The sequence below is a fragment of the Pan troglodytes genome, chromosome 4 (genome assembly GCF_028858775.2).
Source record: "Pan troglodytes isolate AG18354 chromosome 4, NHGRI_mPanTro3-v2.0_pri, whole genome shotgun sequence".
In the NCBI taxonomy this organism is placed as follows: domain Eukaryota; kingdom Metazoa; phylum Chordata; class Mammalia; order Primates; family Hominidae; genus Pan; species Pan troglodytes.
The window spans coordinates 175,727,402-175,749,933 of record NC_072402.2 but is presented as its reverse complement, the minus strand read 5'-3'; the positions used below and the strand labels follow the sequence as shown (position 1 = coordinate 175,749,933).

The window sequence follows — 22,532 nt, the reverse complement described above, 5'->3', positions numbered from 1 at the left end:
TCTGGACGTTTATGTAAAAGGTTGCAATTTTTAAATGTGACTAATTCATTTGGTTTGGGGTTGTTTTTTTGTTTGTTTGAGACAAAGTCTTGCTCTGTCACCCAGGCCGGATTGTAGTGGTGCCATCATAGCTCACTGCAGCCTCAACTTCCACGGTTTAAGCAATCCTCCTGCCTCAGCCTCCTGAGTAGCGGGAACTACAGGCATGTGCCACCACACCCAACCTTTTTTTTTTTTTTTAGAGATAGGGTCTCACTATGTTGCCCAGGCTGGTCTTAAACTCCTGAGCCCAAGTAATCCTCCTACATTGACCTTCCAAAGTGCTGGGATTACGGGCATGAGCCGTTATGCCCAGTCTGGGTTCTTTTAACTGCACGGATCAAATAAAACCTGGCTCCCGGAAAGACATTGCCCAATTCCAGCCCCTCACACTACAGATGAGCAGCACAGAGGGCAGCAGCCCAAGCAAGGCCAAGGAGCACATGAGGGGCAAGTCTCTGAGCGTGGTGCAAGCGCTTGGGACCCCACCCAGCTGAAGCTCCTACAGTTTGCTGAGTTGAGGTGCATAGGTCACTACAGAGCCCACTCTACAAAATGCCCTAGGTCCCAGGAAGAAGTGCTCCAGGAGGAACATTGTGCCACCCTCAGGGCACCAGCAACAGCTGGGCTGAACCTAACTTTGAGGGTCTTTTCTTCCTTTCCCTAGCACAAAGAATTTGAGTTTGGGAAATTGCTAAGCCCCGGACAGTCTTGCTGCAGCCCATGTGTGTACAAAGAGCCTAGGCTGAGAAATCAGAACCGTATGGTGCTGACCCACCCTGAAGGGGGCTCTCCACCCACCCCTCATCCACCAGCCGGCTCTAATGAGAGCTGAGAGGAGGCTCAGGGAACCTTCATGCAGGAATGTGCACTTCCCAGGCTGGGACCTCAGGCCCCACCAGCCTTGTAATTTGATGAATTGTCAACATCTGGGGTGTAATTACTAGGTCCTGGCCTGATAATCCTGGTAAGCCCTTCTTCCAGGGGCCTTGTCCTAGTGCATTTTGAGGGCTCCGTTCCCTCACAGGAACCGTCAGCATTAATTACAGCCAGAAAGCAAGACAGGCCCCCAGCTCTGGCCGATCTGAGCGTTTACTCCTGTCTGCTTCTAAACGCGGCCAGTTTATTTGTTTGGTTCAGTTCAGCAGATGCTGGAGCCGATCTTGGGGAGTGCTGGGCCACAGTCAGGAGGACAGGGCCAGCCCTGGACCTTTCCCTAACATAGAGCAAGAAGAGCAGCACAGGCTTTTCCCGGCAGATGAGCATCAAGACACTCCAGGGATGGAGCCACCATACTCCACATCCCGAATGTACTTCACCAGGAAACCTCCCCTCTGTAGCCACGAGGTTATAAGACCACCAGTTTCAAATGCCCGCTGCGTTAGTACCAGGCCAATTACACTGAGACAGCAGGGTTTGCTGCAGAGAAAGAGTTTAATGATTGCAGGGCACCCAGCAAGGAGATGGAGGAGACCCTCAAATCCATCCCCCCAAGGAGTTCTGGGCCAGGGTGTTTAAGGGGATCATGGAGGGTGAGGGGCTGGAAAATTGGGGTCATTGATCGGTCAGGGCCGGGGGACTGAAATCAGCAGGATGTGGAGACTGCACTCCGGTGAATCAGCTCCCGTGGGATCCTTCCGACCAGCTGACTTTGTGGTTTCACTGGTGTGCAGGCTCTAAAAGAGTAGGGAAAAGGTAGTTTTTTACGTTCAAATTGGTATCTACAGAGCAGTTAAGGGGAACCATGACCCTGTAAGAGAACCTGCGCGATTCTGAGGCAGCAGGAAAACAGTTCCGAGAAGGGGTCAGGGAGCACGCTGACCTCATGATGATGCGGAGTGTGCCGCAAGCTTGGTTTATTTTTGTTCCTCCCCTCCCTTCTTCCCTAATTAACTTTATAACGTTTATAGGGCTGGTTTCAACACTTGATAATATGCCTCAAAAGATGGCTCTGTGAACCCGGCTTAGGAAATACGCGACAGGCCGAGGGAGGGAGAGAGCAAAGCCTCAGCTTCACGGGTGGCACAGCTGGCGGCACCGTCCAGGGTCCTGCTGCCGGCGTCTTGGAAGGCCACACATGGGTCGCTCCCAGCACTGTCCCCCAGGGCCAGGGCAAACCCTAATCCAGTGTCTGCTTGCCCGTGGGGCTTCGCATCTTGCATTGGTCTGGGAAACAAAGGCCACTGACCTGGGACCCTATTTGAACTTGTTGTTTGAGAGGAGAATGGCATGACCTGCATTTCACAAATGAGGAAACTGAGGCTCGGGGACACCCCAGTCCCTGAGCAAGGCAAGGGACTGAGGCAGCACCAGGGCTGGGGGAGGGCTGCCCATCCGGGGTCCCAGGACAGCTGGCCGCCTGGCCTGCTGCTCATGTGCAGCCCAGAGCTTTGTTTGTTTCTCACACATCCGGAAACATCCCGGAGCCCGGCTGATCTCCACGGGGAAAGAGTGATTTAAAGCAGAACCAAGGCTTGTAAACAGCTGTGGGGTTTCTCAGAGGGCAGAAGGCGTTGAAAACCTCTGGTGGATTCAAGGGCTTTGATCAGGCAGGGGAGCGAGCTGGACAGTCATGAGCATCTCCAGGCACAGTGCTGTGGCATCCATAGATGAGGAAGCTGAGGCTCAGAGGAGGGATTTGAACCTGGGCCCTGCAAGGCTGAGCCCTGGCCTTCGCTCCGTGAGCTGGTGGTAAACCTCCCCGAGCTACTTTCCTTCCCACTCCTTCTGTGGGAGATGCTGGGAGAGGAACGGGGCAGCTGATGGCCGGTGCCCTATTGTCTGGGGCAGGGGAGGGCTGCCTAGATAGCGGAGACCCCCCCCCCCAGCCAACCACCACCCAAGGCATGCCCCCGCCCAGTCTGGGGCTCTGCCCTTCCAGACCGCCCAGCTGCTCAGAACAGCCCTCATTCTCCTCAGAAGGACTTCCCTCGGGCTTAGACACTTGGACACTTGCCCTGCCATGCCTTTGTCCAGCCTGACCACACCCCCCACCCCATGCATTCCTTGGCTCCATTCAGACCAGCCCCAGGCCCTTCCCCGAGGCGCTTGTCCTCCTCTCAAGAGCACCCAGAGCCGGGCTCAGCCCCCACTCCACCAGTAGAAACACCTGGTCTGTAGATGGTCTGCACAGCCTCGCGCCGCAGTTGCTTTGCTGTGACTCAGCCAGGCACTGAGTGCATTGAGGCTGAGTCCACTGAGCCCATTGCAGGGGTGGAAGGAGCACTGTCCTTTCAAAGACCCACAAACTAAAATGACGGCTCAGACAGCCCTGCAGGAAAGAAACCTGTTCTGCAGAGTGTAACCCAGTGTTTCTCAGACTTACTCAACCATGGAATCCCTGTCTCCAGGCAAGCCTGTTGGCACCCTGCAGGGCAGTGTGCTGTGGGACACCAGTTTGGGAAAGGCATTCTGTAGGGTAACTGTGGGCAGGGTCCATCCCCTGGAGGTTCACAGCCCGGAGTCCTCCGGCCCAGAGGGCTGGCCCAACTTCCCCAGGACAGGAGGGGAGGTCAGAATCACATCCCCAAGCCAGGTAGGTGCATCTGACTCCAAAGCCAGGCTGTTCCTTCCCGGCCTACCTCGGAGTCCCCTCCTCAGTGACCATACCCACCCAGCAGCTTCTCCAAGGTCAGCCACTGCCCCACACAGAGAGAGCTCGGGGGCCTGGGGACAGCTTTCTTGCCCAGGTGTCATCCTGGCTGTGGGTCGGCTCTGTCCCAGGGGCTGGCCCAGCCCCGTCTGCTCTGTCAGTTTTCACACAGGGAGCTTCAGTGCCAGTGCAGGCACAGGCTCGGCTTCCGAGAATTGGACTTGACTTCCCTTCAGCCCTTGGTGGGGGCTCCCGGGAGCACTGCGCACACTGCACCCTCTGCCTCTATTGGGAAGCTACACACTGAATTCACTTGTAAAAACTCCCAGAGCTCTCTGATCACAAATACAGGCAGGGCGTTTGGTGTAAAAATTGGTTTTCTGTCACGGACGGGGCTTCTCACACATCAGAAAGAAGCCTCGGGGACCAAAGGCTGCACCATCAGTGACCCCCCCAGGAACAGTCCTAGCTTGACGGAGGGCAGTGTCCAGCTCAGGAGGCAGGAGGCCTGCAGCCATAATAAGGTCCAGTCGGTGGACACTTCCAGAAGCAGCCGGCAGCACTGAGATGCTCCCTCTGGGGTTGAGGCCAAGGGGACAGCCTGGGCTCCCTTCCACGGGCACTTCTAGAAAGGCAGAGCCCTGTGGCTCTGCGTGCTTCACATCCAGGGGGCCTTGGAAGCAGGGAGGATTTAACAGAGGTTTCCGAGGCCTAGAGCAGGAGAGAGTGGCCGGGAGGCCAGACAGCACCGCGGCAGGGGCCTGCAGTGCAGACAGGATGGAGACCCAGGGCCCAGACCTCTCCAGCTGCATGGCCCTAGGCAAGGTCTTCCCCTCACTGGGCCTCAGTTTCCTTCTCCGTAAGATGGGGATGATGACACGTACCTTACAGGGTTGCTGTGTGATTGAGACTGAGTGGGGGCCATGAAGAGCTCCTTGAAGAGACCCAGGAAGGACTGGCGGCCATGTGTGTGGGGTCAGGCCCGGGGGAAGGGTCCAAGGTGGGGATGCCTAGTGGGACGTGACCTTGAGGACACCCAGCAGGGCTTGGGTCGAGGGGTAGGGGGACAAGGGGCAGGGCCAAATTTAGTGTACTACCGAGGGCAGAAGGCCTGGGGGTGTGGACCCCAGGATCAGGACAGCCGGGAACTGGCAAGAGGACACTGTCCAGCTAGGGCAGCTCCTGGGAGGCTCATGGCAAGGACTAGAACTATGCCTGTGATGGAGGCTGAGGCCCTGACCCGGGGCCCCCAGGGCCTGAATCCCCAAGACTTTGGAATGCCCCCACTCCCACTCTCCTGGGACCCCAGCTGTCCCCAGGCCATCACTCTGATGGCCAAACCCTCAGCGACCATGAGACTGGTGGCCAGAAGCCCTTTGACACCAATTTTTAGAACTGCCTGGTTTCCTGCTGCCAGCAAGGCCCTGGCCGCGAGCCCCACGTGGAGTGGCCACTCTCACACCGTCTGGGAACGGGCAGATGGGCCATCTCCATACGAGGCAGTCTGGAGGTTGAGCCAGGGAAGCCAGCAGCTTACCTCCTACCTGGCAGGCACGAGGCCAGCTCCCAGCTGTGTCCAGAACCAGAGGCCAGGAAAGTCTTCCCAGAGCAGGAGGCTGTCCCGGGGGACGAGCTGCCTCCTACCAGCTGGAAACGCAGGGAAGGCACTCCAGGCAGAGGGAACAGAGAGCCGAGGGATGAGGATGGAAAGGAAGCCAGAGAGCTCGGGACGGACAGGGGTGCAGAGTGACCAAATGGCTGAAGCTGGCCCTAACCACAGAGGACCCTGATGCTGGGCCCGGGAGTCCGTCCTCAGCCAGCGGAAGCCCAGAGAGGCAGGGACAGCCTGAGCGAAGGCTGCGTGAAGGCCACCAGTCAGAGGCCTATGAGCGGCACTGAGGTTAGTGCAGCCCCTCTGCTCCTCCGCCGCCTCCAGGGTCCCCCATCCCGCCTTGGCCAGGCTGCTCTCTGAGAGGCACTGAGGTTAGTGCAGCCCCTCTGCTCCTCCGCCGCCTCCAGGGTCCCCCATCCCGCCTTGGCCAGGCTGCTCTCTGAGAGGCACTGAGGTTAGAGCAGCCCCTCTGCTCCTCCACTGCCTCCAGGGTCCCCCATCCCGCCTTGGCCAGGCTGCTCTCTGAGAGGCACTGAGATTAGTGCAGCCCCTCTGCTCCTCCGCCGCCCCCAGGGTCCCCCATCCCGCCTTGGCCAGGCTGCTCTCTTTTGCTTACAGGGCCCTCCCCGCCCCCACACACACACTTGTTAGGTCCAAATACCCCAACGTTACTGTCGCCACAATGCGCCCTGCCGGCTAGGAGCTGGCAGAACCTCTACCTCTCCACCTCTCCGCCTTCCCTTTCTACTGTGCAGTGCGTGCATTTGCAGCATTATCATTCTTGCCATACTTCCTTGGTTTGACTTCGCACACATTTTCCTGGCACATGCTGCCTGCCAGGCCCCATCCAATACCAGAGGCACAGGGATTAGACCCTTTTCCTGACTCTACAGGGGAAGAGTTGTGCAGACCCCACATTAACAACAGGTCATGTCACATGCGACAGAATATATGCGGTGGGAACAGGGACAGATGGCCTGACTCTGGGAAGGAGAAAACCCTAGAAGTCTTCCTGGAAGAGGAGGTAGCTGAGCTGAAGATGGACAAAGAAGGGAAGGATGTGCCCGGCAGGTGGACAGTGTGTGCAAAGGTTCAGAAGTGTGGAGCTGTGTGCGTTGTTGCTGCGGCCAAGAGTGAAGTGTATGTGGGGGTGAGGGGAGAGTGGCAGGGAGGAAGAGGGGGCTGACAGAGACCAGGCAGCCCTGGTCCCAGTGTCCTGCCAGCTGGATTCCTCCCCACTCCCACACGGAGGGGAGCTAGGCGAGGCTTTGTTGAGTGAGTGGTAGGTGGACAGGGGAAGGGGTGTCTGGCACGGGCTGCTGTGCAGCTGGCCCTCTGCAGACTCTGCAGGGGGCCTAGAGGTCCCTGAGTGCCCCCACTCTCTGGACCCACCCTGGTGTGATTCGGCTTCTCTCCAGCTTTACTGTTGTCTGCAAAGTCTGCAGCAATGTGGGAAGCTCCAAGAGCCTTCAAGACTCTGCCAGTTACAAATGACAGGAGCTCAATTCAAGCTGGCTTAGTGAAGGCAAAACAAAAGTATTGATTAGCCCTCAAACTGATGTGTGCGGGGGGTAGTTTCAGCTTCAGGCCCTCGACCCTGTCTTTCTGTCTCTCAGCTCTGCTTTCCTCCCTGTTGGCTTATTCTCAAGCCATGTGGTGGTCTCTGGGAGCTCCAGGCTTAGCCCCATCAGAAGAAAGCCTCTAAAGCCCCACCATTAAGTCCCAGGCAAGATGCTCATGGCTCGCCTTGGATCCCAGGCTCATCGCTGACCCCGTCACCCTGGCGGAGGGAATGCGGTCACATGCCCACCCCAGCAGCCCACCCAGACCCCATGGGTTGAGATGGGGGGTGGTCTTTAGAGAAGAACTGGGCTCTTTTGTCAGAGGAGGGGATTCTGGGCAGCAGACAACACACAGATGCCTTCCCCTCCCTCAGCCCCAGGCCACATGGACTGAACCCAGACACGGGGCTCCCACAGGCTTTGTTTTCTTGTCACTGAATAGTGCACCTGGGTCATAAGACATGGAGGAAGTGTCATCCCCGTGTGTAACCTGTGTTCTCTCTCTCTCGTTTTCCAGGGACCCCTGGGTTTGGATGGCAAGCCCGTAAGTGATGACAGGGCAATTCCAGGGGGTCCTGGGCTGGGGCTGCCACCGTGGGGCTAGGAGTGACCAGCAGGCACTGGAGGGAAGCAGCCACTGGAACTTGGTTCAGCACAGAGAGAAGCCTTTTGGGTGTCAGACTTGAGTTCAAATCTAACTCCACTACCTGCTGACGGTGACCAAGGGAGGCCTCCTTAACCTCCCAAGCCTGAGGCTTCTTGTCTGTCAAGTGGGCACATGAACCCCTCTCTCATAGGAGGGGTGGACCTATGGAAAACTGTGGACGGCACAGTCCCTGGGGTCTAGTCAGCCCTCAAAGCATGCGAGCACCTCCCAGCAGGCACAGGCACAGTGTCCTCACTACATTCTCAAGACTGCCCTGGTGGGCATCAAGCTGAGTTCTCAACATCTGGGCCAGGAGCCTCAGCAGATGAGCAAAACACGCAGGGAGACATAAGCACAATTAAATAAGTAATTTGAGGTGGATGGATGGATGGGTGAGTCGGTAGATATATAGATGGATGGATGGATGGATGGATGCTGACTGGATAGATGGATGGATGGATTGGTGGGTGGTTGGATGGATAGTGGATGGGTAGGTGGGTGGATGGATGGATGGATGGATTGGTGGGGGAATGGGTGGATGGATGGATAGTGGATGAATGGGTGGATGGATGGATGAATGGATTGGTGAGTGGATGGGTGGATGAATGGATGGATAGATGGATGGATTGATGGATGAGTGGGTGGGTGGATGGATGGATGGATGGATGGGTGGATAGATGGGTGGGTGGATGGGTGGGTGGATGGATGGATGGATGGGTGGGTGGATGGGTGGATGGATGGATGGATGGATGGGTGGGTGGATGGATGGGTGGATAGATGGGTGGGTGGATGGGTGGGTGGATGGGTGGATGGGTGGGTGGATGGGTGGATGGATGGATGGATGGGTGGATGGGTGGGTGGGTGGGTGGATGGATGGATGGATGGATGGTTGGATGGATGGGTGGGTGGATGGATGGGTGGATGGATGGATAGATGGGTGGGTGGATGGGTGGGTGGGTGGATGGATGGATGGATAGATGGATGGATGGATGGATGGATGGATGGGTGGATGGATGACTCATACAGGGATGGACAGATGGAGCCCATACTCCAAGGAGCTGCTACCATTAAAGAAGAGAATGCTTTTTTTTTTTAAGAAATAAGAAAGGAAAAAGAAGAAGAGAATGCCTCTGGAGAGAGAATCTCTGTCTACTGCCTGCCTCTCAGATTCCAGAAAGATGGCTTGGGGGCAGTGGTCTCCCACTGACAATGACAGGGCGGGTGCTGAGCAGTGGGGAACTGACCGTGTGTGCTCTCTGGGAGGAGTGGCCAGTGCATGTGCCCCTTTCTCTGCTGCGAGGATGCCAGTGGGCCCTTGCTGGTCACCCTCAATTCCCCCGTATCCCTCATGCTGAGGACTGAGGTGTGGAGCTTCCTTGGGCCAGCCAGGGCAGCTCTCATTGAGGGCTGAGAGCTCATGTGTAATTTTCCACTCAGCCGCCCAGCATCATGGGCCCTTCTGCCCTCAGAGGTATAGGGAAGCCAGAAGGGGAGCCAGCCTAGGCCCCTCACTCAGGTCTGTTCTTTCTCCACTTTCCTTCTCCAGGGACTTCCAGGCCCGAAAGGGGAAAAGGTAAGTGATGCCAGAGGCTGTGCAGATGCGGTAGGCAGGCGAAGAATCCCAGAAACCTGCCTCGGAACGCCAGTTCCAGTGTGCCCTTGAGCACATCACAGCCCCTCCTAGAGCCTCAGTTTCCCCATCTGTAGAGTGGGAATCGCAGTGCCTACCTTCTAAAATGATTACAAGGCTTACATTTGACAATACGGCCTGCCCAGAGAGTTGAGTCTTGAGTTCTCCTGGGACCAAAGCATAACCAAACTCGGAGGCCCAGTGTTCCCAGAATGATGAGTGTCCAGAGGACTTCATGGTGAAGGGGGGTGCCAGGAGGGCTTGGGGATTGAACCATGACTGTTAATGGTATTCTCTGTGGGGAGGACACCCATCAGGAAGACAAGGCAGACAGCTATCTCTGCGGCCCCTTGGGAGGAAGGCTTCCCTGGTATCAGGCACTAAAGCCCCCTAGAAAACAGGGACCAAGTGTCTCAGAAAGGGACAGAAGAGACCTGTGTTACCCACGGTAAAATCAGGGGAGGGACCAGAGTAGGCCTAGGTGTGCCAGGGCCAGCCGGGTGCTCCAACAGCTGGACCATGTCCACCCCCGACCCGGAATTTGGAAATGGGAAGTGAGATCTGCAGATGGGCCCTGCTGTGATTCCGCAGCTCAGGCCAGGCAGGCAGGGTTCCCGCCCAACCACCAGGGCTGCGGGAGCCGTGGGGAGGCATGGGAGCTGGTGTTCAGAAGCTCGGCTTTGCATTCCAGCTCCACCACCAACTGTGTGGCCTTGGCCAAGTTGCCGGGCTGTGTGGGCCTCAGTTTCCCCATCTGTAAATTAAGACCAATCTCACGGAGCCACAGGAGAGATTGCATGAGGTCATGGTCTCAATGTTCTTGTCAATGATGAGAGACTAGCGCAGTTGGCAGGTGTCCTGATTACCTTCCTGCCGGCCTTGGCTGATGCCACCGTGTCATAGAAGTGATTCCATCAGGGGCTTTGAAACCAGAGAGAACTGGTGTCTTGGTGTCTATTGCTGCTTAATGCACTGCCCCAAAACTTGGCCGTGTAAAGCAACATTTACTCATTACTGTCCCTTCCAGAGGACACAGTGGGAGGGGCTGTCTCTGCTCCACAATATCTGGGGCCTCGAATGGCTGGGACTGCCCCCTAGATAAGGGAACACCTACCTGCCTTCAAGCCCTGGATCTGCTAGCTGTGTGACCTTGAGCAGGTTAAGTGGCCTCACTGTGTCTGCTTCCTCGTTGGAAATGGAAATAAAAATAGGGCCTGCCTGCTATTTTTGTTGGAATTAAGTCATACCATGTCTGTGAAGCACTGGGCACAGATGCCCGACGGGAAATGTGAAGAAACGATGAAAGCAGTGGTGATGCCTCTCCCTGTCTTTTGTTCCCAGGGTGCACCAGGAGACTTTGGCCCCCGGGTAAGAACCAGGCATGACCTCCCTCACTGCCCACACGGTTTGTTTTGTGTAATAATGAGGCATAACTGGCGCTGCTTCTGGGTCCCAGCTCCCCGCAGCTCATCACAGAAAGAGGCCAAGAGGGCTCTTCCCCACCCGTAGCACCGGTGGAAGCCCCCAGGGACCTGGGTTGTGGGGCTGCCCCTCTTGCGCAGGTGGAGTGTCTCTGGAAGACGGCCAGGTCTCCATGCTTACCACTGTGGATGCTGGACAGTGGGGCTGGCACGTGACCCCAGACTGGAGACAGCGTCCTGAGGACAGCTGGCACCCCAAAAAGAGGGAAGGCTCTGGGGTCAGCAGAACTGAGCTCAAAGCTCAGCTCTGCCACCTGCCAGCTGAGTGACCCTGAACAAGTCACTTTGCTCTCTGAGACTCAGTTTCTTCAACTGTGAATGGGGGAACAGCCCCCACCCCAAGAGGTTGTTATGGGAAAGAAAAGGTAGTGGGAGCGGCAGTGCGGAGAGCGGGGCTGCAGCTTGTGGTCAGGGCTGGCCGGGCGCCTGCTCCACACCTCCGCGGCCCTGAGCTGTGAGCAGGAGCAGGGAAGGGGGCTGGCCAGGCCAAGCCCCACGAAGACAGCTGCTCTGTGCCAGCCACATAAAGCTGGTGAGATTGCTCTGCAGTCAAAGAAAGGGCGCTCATGCTGAGTTTTAGCTGCTGAGAAAAATCCTTCTGCTTGCTTCCTGGTGGGTGTGTGGAGCTGATATTCCAAAAGGGGATGCCCTCTCTTCAACAGACTAGAAGTCCTGAGGCCCAGAGGTCATGAAGACTGGATCTCCTCCCAATCCCCCAACCCTCCTCGTGGATAACCTCCCCATGGTCCCAGTGTCACAGTCATCGGGAACACCACCCCCCAACACACACACATATGCACACACACACACATGCACACACAAAGTTTAGTGGCTTAATGGCCGGGCGAGGTGGCTCATGCCTGTAATCCTAGCACTTTGGGAGGTCGAGGCAGGTGGATCACTTGAGGTCAGGAGTTTGAGACCAGCCTGACCAACATGGCGAAACCCCATCTCTACTAAAAATACAAAAATTAGCCGGGTGTGGAGGTGTGCACCTGTGGTCCCAGCTACTCGAGAGGCTGAGGCAAGAGAATTGCTTGAACCCGGGAGGCAGAGGTTGCAGTGAGACGAGATGGCACCACAGCACTGCAGCCTGGGTGACAGAGCGAGACTGTCTCCAAAAAAAAAATTAAAAAGTAGTGGCTTAAGACTCCAATTGCCATTATCTCTCATGGCCCCTGGGTAAGGGTTAGGCTCTCTTGGGAGGTTGCAGGCAGCCAGGCCGGGAGCCCTGGGTGATGGTGCCGTCACATGGCCGCAGGTGGCGTGGATGCTGGTGGGCGCTCAGCTGGTAAGCGGCCATCTTTGGAGAAGGAGTCTGCACACCTGATCACCTAACTGCCTTTCTCTGGGCTTGGTTAAGTGGCTTTGCCTCCAGGTTTCAAAAAGCCTTGTAGTTTTTCAGATCACCTTCCTGCCTTTCTGACCACACAACCTATCTGCTGACTAGATGGTTTTCCCACGGCTCAATCCGGGCTTTATAAGTAGAGACCATCACCTGTACAATCGCCGGATCCTCAAGGTAGACTGGCTGAGTGGGGGTCTGGACCTGATGGCTTGCTGTGTTACCCCCAACTCACCCCACGTTTGCAGGGTTAGACCTCAGCCATCCAATCCCTGAGGGAGGAGCAGGCAGGCTGGCCAGGCAAGAGCCTAAGAACCTCTCCCAGGATCTGCTCCAGTGTCAGGCCCATTTTCTGCCTTAATAAGTAGAGTCTAGGCCAGTAGTTCCCAGCCTGAGGCCCTTTATAAAAGGAGCAGCAGGGAGCTAAGGGGGTGTCTTCAAATTCTTCCTGCTTCAGTGCAAATTAAAACAGGAATCACCCGCCACCATCACCACCCATACCTGGTGACCTAACCAAACTGTCAGTTTTCTTTCCTTTCCACTGGAGCTGTAATATTTTGATCAGGACCCTGGCCCTGCCAGATCGAGGGGAGGACCTGAGTGGTGGGTGTTGAGAACTTCTGCTGATTTTTTAATTGGGAAAGCAAGTGAATTTGTGTTAAGTGCAGTTTGCTAGAGAGGTGAACTATTTCAGATCAGGGAACATCTGTGGATGAAAAGAAGTGTCTCAAAGGGACCACGTGCCTTGGCAGTGAGAGGAGCCTCCACCTTCCCTAGCTCTGTAACCCTGGGCAAATAATCCCCCACCCCAGCCATTCTGTCTGTAAAATGGGACAATAACAGTGAACTGGCCGGCTCATCACAAAGGTTGAATAAGATCATCTTCAGCGGGGTGCAGTGGCTCACACCTGTAATCCCAGCACTTTGGGAGGCCAAGGCAGGCAGATCAGTTGAGGTCAGGAGTTCGAAACCAGCCTGGCCAACATGGTGAAACCCAGTCTGTACTAAAAATACAAATAATAGTAATAATAATAATAATCCCACCTACTCGGGAGGCTGAGGCAGGAGAATCGCTTGAACCCGGGAGGTGGAGGTTGCAGTGAGCCAAGATTGCACCACTGCACTCCAGCCTGGGCGACAGAGCGAAAGACTCTCTCTCAAAAAATACAAAAAACAAACAAAAAAACATCTTCAGGATATCCTTGCTAGCTCAGTGCTAGGTCTTCCTTTCTTTGTTACAAGAGGGTTGGGAGCCACTGGCACCATGACCTGGGTGTACTTCATTCCTGTGGCTCTGCCCTGTGCGAGTGTAGGGTGGGCACTGCTGGGGCAGTGGGTAGGTGCCAGTTACAGTGATCTCCCTTCCTCTCGGGTTGGGCCGTGAGGTGGGGCTCCGGCTGCCTGAGGTCTGACCCCAGTACTAACATCAGGTTCTAAAGTTGGGGATTTACTGCTGCATGAGAGAAACTGTGTGGCCCTTCATCATCCTTTTTTTTTTTTTACTTTTATTTTGAGATAATTGTAGATTTACATGTAATTGTAGTGAATAACACCTGTGTACCCTTCATCCAGTCTCCCCCAATGGTGACATCTTGCATCTCTGTAGTACAATCTCACAACAGGAAATTGACATTGATACAATCCACCAACCTTATTCAGATGCCCCCATCTGTACACACACTCGTTTGTGTGTTCTGTGCAATTTTAACACACCCGTCGATTTGTGTGAGCACACAAAGTTCCCTCATGCTGTTCTTTTGTAGTTACAATCACCTTCACCCCCCATCCCTAACGCCTGGCAACCATTATGGGCTCTCCATCTCTTTAATGTTGCCATTTCAAGAGTGTTACGTAGATACAACCACACAGTATTAAGCTTTGGAGATGGACTTTTTCCACTTAGCATAATTCTCCTGAGATGCATCTGAGGTGTTGCATGTGTCGTGGCCTGTTCCTTTGGGTTGATTGCTGAGTTGTGTTCCATGATGTGGATGTACCCCAGCTCCTTAACCTTCCACCTACCAAAGGACTTTCGGATTAGTTTCCAGTTTGGGGCTGTTACTAATCAAGCAGCTGTGAACAAGGATAAATGCCCAAGAGTGCCCCTCCATACTTAAATGAAGTGGGAGTTGACCAACCAGGAAGGTCCTTCAGGAGACACTCAGACCCCGTTCTAGAAAGAAGAGGGGGCAGCTGGACACACGTGCTGTCTCCCACATGCAGCGTGTGCCATCTCTCTCCTAAACACTGGATCTGGGCTTCAGGCGCTGGAGAGCTGGCACATTCCTTGGCATGTAAAAGATCCTGTAGGGCCTCTTACACCAAGGTATGGGGACCTGTTCCTTCATGCAGCTCCCAATAAGTGGCAAGAGGCCCAATAACAAAGCCCTCCCCTTTGAGCCTGCCCAAGGGCTGGGGAGGGGGATGGCGTGGGGCTGCCCATCTGAGGGAGCCTCTCTCTGGAGGCTGGACCCCCTCCCCCTCAGAGTCATGCCAAGCCCCATCTCTTTCAGGGAGACCAAGGACAAGATGGAGCTGCTGGGCCTCCGGGGCCCCCTGGACCTCCTGGGGCCCGGGGCCCTCCTGGCGACACTGGGAAAGATGGCCCCAGGGGAGCACAAGGCCCCGCGGTAAGAGAGGGCATGGAGTTGGGCCACGCAGGACTTGACCAAAACCCCAAATCCTGATTCCAGAGCCAGCCCCATCCCCATCCCCATCTCTAGTGCAGACCCCACACTATCCTGAACCCTAATCCAGACACTGAACCTGGGCCCAAACTTAACTCCAACCAAGATCCAGCCCCAATTCAGATCCTGACCCTGACCCCAGACCCAAACCCAACCCTAACCTCAACCCAGACCCTTAATCCCATTCGAACCTTAAATCTAACACTAACTGGGTCTCTGATCCCAATCAAGACCTTGACCTCTAACTCATTCCCAAATCCTGGTCTACGCCCCCAATTCAGACCCTAACTCTGAACCTTACAGACTCTGACCCTGACTCCCAACCCAACTCTAACTTCAAACAGACCCAGAGACCCTAAGCTGACCTTAGTTGCAATCCCAGTCCCAATCCTGACTCAACCCTGAGCCTGAGACCCTTCTGGGGACACTGTCTCTGCAGACCTTTATCAACCCCTCCCCTCATGCTCCCCAATAGTATCTCAGCCTCAGCTTTCCTCCCAGGGTCTCCAAAGTCTGGAGGCCAGGCCCCATCCTACTACCCCTTTCCCTAACCCAGAATCCTCAGCCTGTCCTTCCCTTCATCGTGGAGCCCATGCCACCACCAGACTGCCACCAGGGTCCCCCCCAGGCAGATGGATCCCCACCAAACTGCCGCCAGGTCCCCCCAGGACAGCTGCTCAGTTGGCTCATCCATTACTTGTCACGCCGGGCCAGTGGCTTCCCCAGCCTAACGTTCTCATCTGTGGAGTGGGGACAGTGATACTCGCTCTTGAGGTTTGGCGAGAATGAAATAAGATAATGTACTTAGAGCCCCAGCCCGGGGTCTGGCCTGAGATTTGGGCTCAGTTCAATGTGACAACCTGCATCCTTCACTGCTGTCCCCTCACACTTCCACAGGGCCCCAAAGGAGAGCCCGGACAAGACGGCAAGATGGTCAGTATCAAGGGCATTCCAGAGGCCTGGCCTGCTAGGATCGTGGTTCCCAGACCTGGAAGCCCCTTTCCCACACACGCCGACAGCAGGGTCATGCGCACATGTTTATGTGTGTGCACGCGCCTCTGCATGTACGTGTCTGCATGTGTGTGGACCCCTGTGCACCTGCCCCTCCAGCCACCCTGGGGAAATGGCTGGGTGAGGCACCAGCCAGGGGGATTCCAGTAGCTCCACATTCCTGTGCAGAGGCTGTGGTCCACTTGCCACCACCTGAGCCCTAATGCAGAAGCTGTCCCAGGCTTGAGGAGTCAGGCCCAGGGTGGGCAGCTCCAGCCTGCTTCTGACGGCAGCCCAGCCTCCTGCTCTCTGGGATTGGTGTCACCTTTTACAAAGCCAGGATGCTAAGAAGGACAGGCCCAGGAGCAGCCTCCAGTATGACATTTAATACCTTCTCTTCTCTTGTTCCAGGGCCCAAAGGGACCCCCAGGGCCCAAGGTGAGTACTCCTCATTCCCCATGCCCCTCCCCAGATCTGGTGGGATGGACTCCCCCACCACCACCTCCACCTCCTGTCTCTTCCCCCCACCCCTAGTGAAGCCAAGGCAGTAGGGTCAGGAGATCAAATTCCTGGACCGTGGGCAAGTTACTGCATCTCTCTGGGCCTCAGTTTAGTCATCTGTTAAATGGAGGCACAGTAAACCTTTCCTGCCTTTTTCACACTGAGTTGCGAGGGTTGAATCATAAAACACATTAGCCTTTTGGTTTCAAATAGATTTTCCTTTTTTTTTTTTTAATTTTCTATTCTTTTGAGGCAGAGTCTCACTGTCGCCTAGGCTGGAATGCAGTGGCACCAACACAGCTCACTGCAGCCTCCACCTCCTGGGTTCAAACAATTCTCCTGCCTCAGCCTCCTGAGTAGCTGGGACAACAGGTGTGTGCCACCACGCCCAGCTAATTTTTTGTATTTTTAGGAGAAATGGGGTTTCACCATGTTGGTCAGGCTAGTCTCAAACTCCTGACCTCAGGTTATCCTCCCACCTCGGCCTCCCAAAGTGCTGGGATTACAGGTGTAAGCCACTGTACCTGGCCCAAATAGATTTTATTTTTAGAACAGTTTTTGTTTCACAACAAAACTAAACAGAAAGTACAGAGTTTCCATATCCCCCTCCCCCGCTGTGGACATCCCCCACTTGCTACAGATGACCCGCCTGCGTGGACAGACCACCATCACCTAGATGCTGTCGTTTACATTAGGGTTCACTCTTGCTGTGGTACACTCTGGATTTGGACAAGTGTGTGTTGACAAGTATCCACCACTGTGGTGTCATGGAGTATTTACCCTGCCCTAAACATGCTCTGTTCTCTGCCTGTTCATCCCTCGTTCTCCCTAGCCCCTGACACCACTGATCTTTTATCTTTTTTTTTGAGATGGAGTCTTGCTCTTGTCGCCCAGGCTGGAGTGCAATGGCACAATCTCAGCCCACTGCAACCTCTGCCTCCTGGTTTCAAGTGATTCTTCTGCTTCAGCCTCTCAAGTAGCTGGGATTACAGGCGTGTGCCACCACACCTGGCTAATTTTGTATTTTTAGTAGAGATGGGGTTTCACCATGTTGGTCAGGCTGGCCTCGAACTTCTGACCTCAGGTGATCCACCCACCTCAGCCTCCCAAAGTGCTAGGATTACAGGCATGAGCCACCGTGCCCGGCCACCACTGATCTCTTTTCACTGTCTCCATAGTTTTGCCTTTCCCAGAGTGTCATCTAGTTGGAATCAGACAGTGTGTGGCCTTTTCAGATCGGCTCCTTTCACTTAGTAATACACATTGACCTTTCATCCATGTCTTTTCATGGCTTGACAGCTCATTCCTTTCTAGCACTGAATGATAGTCCATGTCTGGGTTTATTATTTATTGAATGATAAGCCACAGTTTATTTACCCACTCACCGACTGAAGGACATGTTGGCTGCTTCCAGGTTTTGGCAGTTTTGAGTAAAGCTGATGTCAGCGTCCATGTGCAGGTTTTCACGTGGACGTGGTTTCCCACCATGTTAGCTTGTCCAGCCTCTGCAGATGCCAGCTCTTTCATTTTCGCCCTCTTTGGGGAGGGTGTGGGTGGGGAGGCGGGCTCTGGTCCTCGCTGACGGAGACGGAGCCTCTGGCCTGAGGAGGAAGGATGGGAAAGAGCTTGCTTAGCCAGCGCCTCATCCTCCAAAACCCTCTGAGACGGCAGGAGTCACCTCTCCACTTTCAAGAACAGTGCCTTGCCCAGGGTCATTGAGCTTGGGAGTGAGTGGCTCGGAAGTGGAATTCAAGACTGTCCGCCGCAGCTCTCTGAAGCGTTCAGGGGTCTCTGGGCTGGCCCTGGGCACGGGTCATCAGTGCCACTTCTACCCGAGGAACAAGAGGTCCGGGGTCCGGGCCACTCTCCTATGGTTTTGACCTTGCTCTTGAACCCCCTATTGCCTCCCCCAGGGTGAGCCTGGAGTACCTGGAAAGAAGGTGAGAGGGGCCGATGGAGGAGCTTCCGGGTCAGTGTTGGGAAGTGGCTGGAGAGAAGGGCAGGGGCTGGGATGGAATGGGGATGGGGATGGGGACGGGATGGGCTGGGAGCCAACCCACAGGGAAGGCGGCCTTCTCTCCACCAGCCCTGAGCCCTCACTGCAGGTGGCTGCCCTGTCCTCGCTCTCCCTGAGGCCAGAATTCATTTGATTCATTCATTTATTCACTCAATCATTCTTTCCCTTCCTCGAACACATCAAATTCATGCCCACTTCAGGGCTGGGGGGCACTAGTTCTCAAAGTGTGGTCCTGGGGCGCACCAGACCCACTGAATCAGAGACTCTGGGATGGGGCCAGAGTTTGTCTGACCAGCCCCTGGTGCCACTGATGTGAGCTCAAGCTTGAAAACACTGAATGAGCATTATCCTCCCCGGCCTCTTCTCCTGGGCCAGCCTCCTCCTTCACCTCATTCAGGTCTCAGCAAAACCCTCCTCCAAGGCCAGCAGGCACACTGGCTCATGCCTGCAATCCCAGCACTTTAGGGGGCCAAGACAGAAGGATCACTTGAGATCAGGAGTTCAAGACCAGCCTGGCCAACATGATGAAACCCCATCTCTCCTAAAAATCCAAAAATAGATTAGCCAGGCGTGGTCACAGGCACCTATAATTCCAGCTACTCTGGAGGCTGAGGCTGGAGAATCACTTGAACCCAGGAAGCGAAGGTTGCAGTGAGCTGAGATTGCGCCACTGCACTCCAACCTACTGGGCGACAGAGTGAGACTCGTCTCAAAAAAAAAAGAAAAAGACCACCCTGGACAATACACCGAGACCTCATCTCTACTAAAACTCAAAAATATTAGCCAGGTGCCGTGGCGTCTGTAGTCCCAGCTACTGCCAAGGCTGAGGTGGGAGGATAGCTTGAGCCCGGGAGGTCGAGGCTGTGGTAAGCGATGATTGTGCCACTGCACTCCAGCCTGGATAACAGAGCAAGACCTTGTCTCAAAAACCAAAAAAGCCAGACCCAGAGCGGTGGCTCACGCCTGTAATCCCAGCACACTGGGAGGCCGAGGCAGGCTGATCACGAGGTCAGGAGATCGAGACCATCCTGGCTAATGCAGTGAAACCCCATCTCTACTAAAAATACAAAAAATTAGCCGGGCTTGGTGGCGGGCGCCTGTAGTCCCAGCTACTTGGGATGCTGAGACAGGAGAATGGCGTGAACCCACAGGCAGAGCTCACAGTGAGCCGAGATTGTGCCACTGCACTCCAGCCTGGGTGACAGAGTGAGACTCACCTTACAAAAAAAAAAAAAAAAAACCTCTCCCATCTTCCAGGAGACCTTCCCTGGCCACCTGCTGAAACAAGCCCTCCCTGCAGTCCCTCACCACCAAGCCACCCTCTTCTCTTCTCAACACTACTCCACTTCCTGACATGGTGCCTAGAATTTATTTGCATGTGTGTGTGTGTATATATATATATACATATATATATACACACACATATATATATACACACACATATATATGTGTATATATATGTATATATATATGTATATATATATTTTAAGACAGGATCTCACTCTGTCACCCAAGCTGTGATGCAGTAGCATGATCACAGCTCCCTGCAGCCTCAGGCAATTCTCCCACCTCAGCCTCTCAAATAGCTGGGACTACAGGCATGTGCCACCATGCCCGGCTAATTTTTTATTTTCTGGTTTTTGTAGAGGTGGAGTCTTGCCCTGTTGCCCAGGCTGGAGTGCAGTGGCTGTTCACAGGTGCCATCATGGGGCACTACAGCCACAAACTCCTGGGCTCAAGCAGTCTTCCCGCCTTGACCTACCAGAGTGCTGGGATTAAGGCATGAGCCACCGTGCCAGCCAACCTCGTATTTATTTGAATATTTTCCTTGGCCTCCTCTGACCCCACCTGAGCAGGGACCTCAGCTGCCTGGCCCACAGGAGGAATGAATGGATGAATGTACCCTCATTCCCCTGCCCATCCGTTCTTTCTGCAAATGCCAGCCCTGGGCTGGTGGGAACAGGGGACACACAGAGATGGGTCTGACCCCACACCTGCCCTGGAGGGGCAAGGAGGGTGGGGAGGAGCTGCCTGGTACCGTGTGCCAGTGCAGATGCCAGGAGCAGACTGGTGTGCTGGGAAGTCCAGAGGAGGGAGGGGTCCACTGGCCACCCAAGGGTCTGACCGGCAAGCCCCAGGTGTCCTCTCCTCAGGGCGACGATGGGACACCAAGCCAGCCTGGACCACCAGGGCCCAAGGTGAGTATCTGCCCCTCCTCTCGTGGCCCCCTGCCCCCACCTCCCATGGTTCCCATCTACCTGGTGAAGTCCCTACCCTGGACCTTTGGCACCACGGGTTCCTAGGCCAGTGCCCAGCACAGGCTGGAGAGAGGCAGAGGAAGGCCGCGGCCCCACCACACAACAGGCCCAGCGTCTCACCCGGGCCATGTGCCTCCCTCACTCCCTCAAGCCCTCTTGTTTCCATCTTACGGGGCCTCACTCTCTGCCCTGTCCCCAAGCCAGGAACTGGGTGTCATCCTCATGCCTTGCTCCCCCAACCCCTCGCAACAGCCACCAAATCCTGGCCAGCCAGTCTCCAAAATGTCCCTTGAGCCCCTGAGCTGCCCCAAGTAAGTGCCAAGGCCCACACCAGAAGGTGGCGGCCGTGGTCCTGAGTCCCCTGGGCTAGGGAGAGCCCTGAGGTCCATCCGCCCACACCCCCCATGGACTCAGTAACAATTTGCCAGGAGGCCTAATCGCAAGGCTTCAGGCAGCCCCGAGGCACGCCCCCCTCCAAGGCACCCGCCACGTGCCGTCTCACACTTGCTCTCACTGCAGCTGTGTCTGTTTCAGGGCGAGCCAGGGAGCATGGGACCTCGGGGAGAGAACGGTGTGGACGGTGCCCCAGGACCGAAGGTGACGTGAGAGCTCTCTGCTCTGGCGCCTGCGGGCCCCGCTCAGACCTCCACCCAGTCGGGAGTGGGAGATGTGGTTTCAGCTCTCATTTGCCCTTTTAAGTCCCAGGAGGGCCTGACCCAGGGGTCTCCCTCAGCACTGTCAGAAGCTGGTGTGGGGGCAGCGGTGGTGAATCCGGGTGAGTGGCAAGGCCTCCACTGGTGCCCAGCTTTGTGGCCAACTCACCATGCAGCCTCAGGCTCCTGGACACCAGCGTCCCCATCTCTATACGAAGTGATGTCAGAGGAGGGTCTCGCAGGCCCCTGGAGGAGCCCCGTTCCTGGAGTGCTGTTCTCATACATTTGGCTGTTAGGGTTCCAGCACTCGGGCCCTGGGCCCTCCTGGGAAGAGGGGACTGGGGGCAGGGTCGTGGGAGGCGTGTTTTGGCTTCACAGCTGCACCTCTGGCTGCAAATGCATGTCTCCACAGGGGGAGCCTGGCCACCGAGGCACGGATGGAGCTGCAGGGCCCCGGGTAAGCTGCCACCTCTCAGGCGAGGCCTCAGGGATGAGATCTAGGGGCCCCATAGCTTCAGAAGCCCCTGTCCCCACAGAGACCCCAGAGGAGCAGTGGAGCTCCAGGAACTGGGAGTATTTTACTTTTTAAACTCATTTATTCATGATTTTTGAAAATCCAGAGTACGTGCTTTTTTTGGGTAAAATGTTCAAATATGGAGGTACAAAAATAAGAGTCCTGACCTGCTATTATGAAGCCAGATCTCTCTCGGTCCCCTCGAGCGCATGTCCACCTAAATTCCTTTCTTTATGTATTCAGACACAGGTTCTCTGTTTGTCGTATGCCTGATCCTGCCGCAGTGGGCCAGGCCTTGCCTTCTCCCCACCCCACAGGGAGGTTTGTCCCTGCCACCAGGAGCACAGCACCCCAGCCTGCCCCAGATCTTTTGTGACCAGCCCCTATCAACATACCTTACCTTTAGGGTGACGTCCGGGATCCTGGCCTCGGCTATGTCTCCTCATGCTCCCAGAGGCTGGCTTCTTCCTCCATACAAAATGGATCTGAGCCCCCGCCTGGCTGTGCAGGTGGTGGGGAGCGGGAGGGGGTTGGATCAGGCAGCCAGTGAGCCAGGCAGTTCTGGGCAGGCTGTGACTGGGGACGGGGGAGGGCTGGCAAATGAGGCCCAGGCAAGGGTCTCCAGCCTGCACAAGGGATAGGCTCGGGTCTGGACCAAAGTGCTCCCCAGCCTTCACTGTACCCCAAGCAAAGAGCAGCCTGCGTGGGGAAGTGAGGTTCACAAGGGAAGGGCTGGCCAGCAGCCATGCGTGCACGTGTGAGTGGGCACAATCAGTGTGCAGCATATGGGCATGGGCATGCTGACATGCACCTGTAACCAGGCGGGAATAGGCGTGTGGGTGCGTGGCGTGTGCAGCCGCTCCCAGAGGCTGGGAAATGGAGGCACGGGGGCCAGATCCAGCCTGCTCATGTCTTTGTGTTTTGGAGGGTTTGAGGCTTTTCTGTTGCCAACATTTAAAAATCTGAAGAGCGTCACATCAAAATCAGGCTTTCCATTTGCCCCTG

At 55.6% G+C, this 22,532-nt stretch overlaps 2 protein-coding genes across 2 annotated transcripts in view; one reads left to right on the top strand and one right to left on the bottom strand.

Annotated features, from left to right (window-relative positions):
* Positions 1-22,532, top strand: part of COL23A1 (collagen type XXIII alpha 1 chain) — a 353,112-nt gene that overhangs the window by 312,679 nt on the left and 17,901 nt on the right. Inside the window, exons 6-15 of the mRNA XM_024356856.3 lie at positions 7,323-7,349; positions 8,998-9,024; positions 10,423-10,449; positions 14,421-14,537; positions 15,492-15,527; positions 15,996-16,022; positions 17,999-18,025; positions 20,256-20,300; positions 20,895-20,957; positions 21,426-21,470. Of these exons, the coding sequence (XP_024212624.1) occupies positions 7,323-7,349; positions 8,998-9,024; positions 10,423-10,449; positions 14,421-14,537; positions 15,492-15,527; positions 15,996-16,022; positions 17,999-18,025; positions 20,256-20,300; positions 20,895-20,957; positions 21,426-21,470 (441 nt within the window). The remainder of the gene's footprint in view (positions 1-7,322; positions 7,350-8,997; positions 9,025-10,422; positions 10,450-14,420; positions 14,538-15,491; positions 15,528-15,995; positions 16,023-17,998; positions 18,026-20,255; positions 20,301-20,894; positions 20,958-21,425; positions 21,471-22,532) is intronic.
* Positions 1,601-22,495, bottom strand: LOC129144122 (uncharacterized). The gene is made up of 3 exons (XM_054685347.2): positions 21,928-22,495; positions 17,471-17,686; positions 1,601-1,715 (listed from the first exon to the last, which is right to left on the bottom strand). Exons 1-3 carry the CDS (start codon positions 22,310-22,312, stop codon positions 1,699-1,701), a joined length of 618 nt encoding a protein of 205 aa, XP_054541322.1. The 5' UTR covers positions 22,313-22,495; the 3' UTR covers positions 1,601-1,698.

What these genes read in the sequence shown, in the direction of transcription:
- LOC129144122 (XM_054685347.2), bottom strand. Translation starts at nt 22,312, where the DNA reads ATGCTGCACACTGATTGTGCCCACTCACACGTGCACGCATGGCTGCTG. An exon ending in TCCCGGACGTCACCCTAAAG is followed by an intron (nt 17,687 to 21,927) that starts GTAAGGTATGTT and finishes CTTCCTCCTCAG; the next exon opens with GCCAGAGGCTCCGTCTCCGT.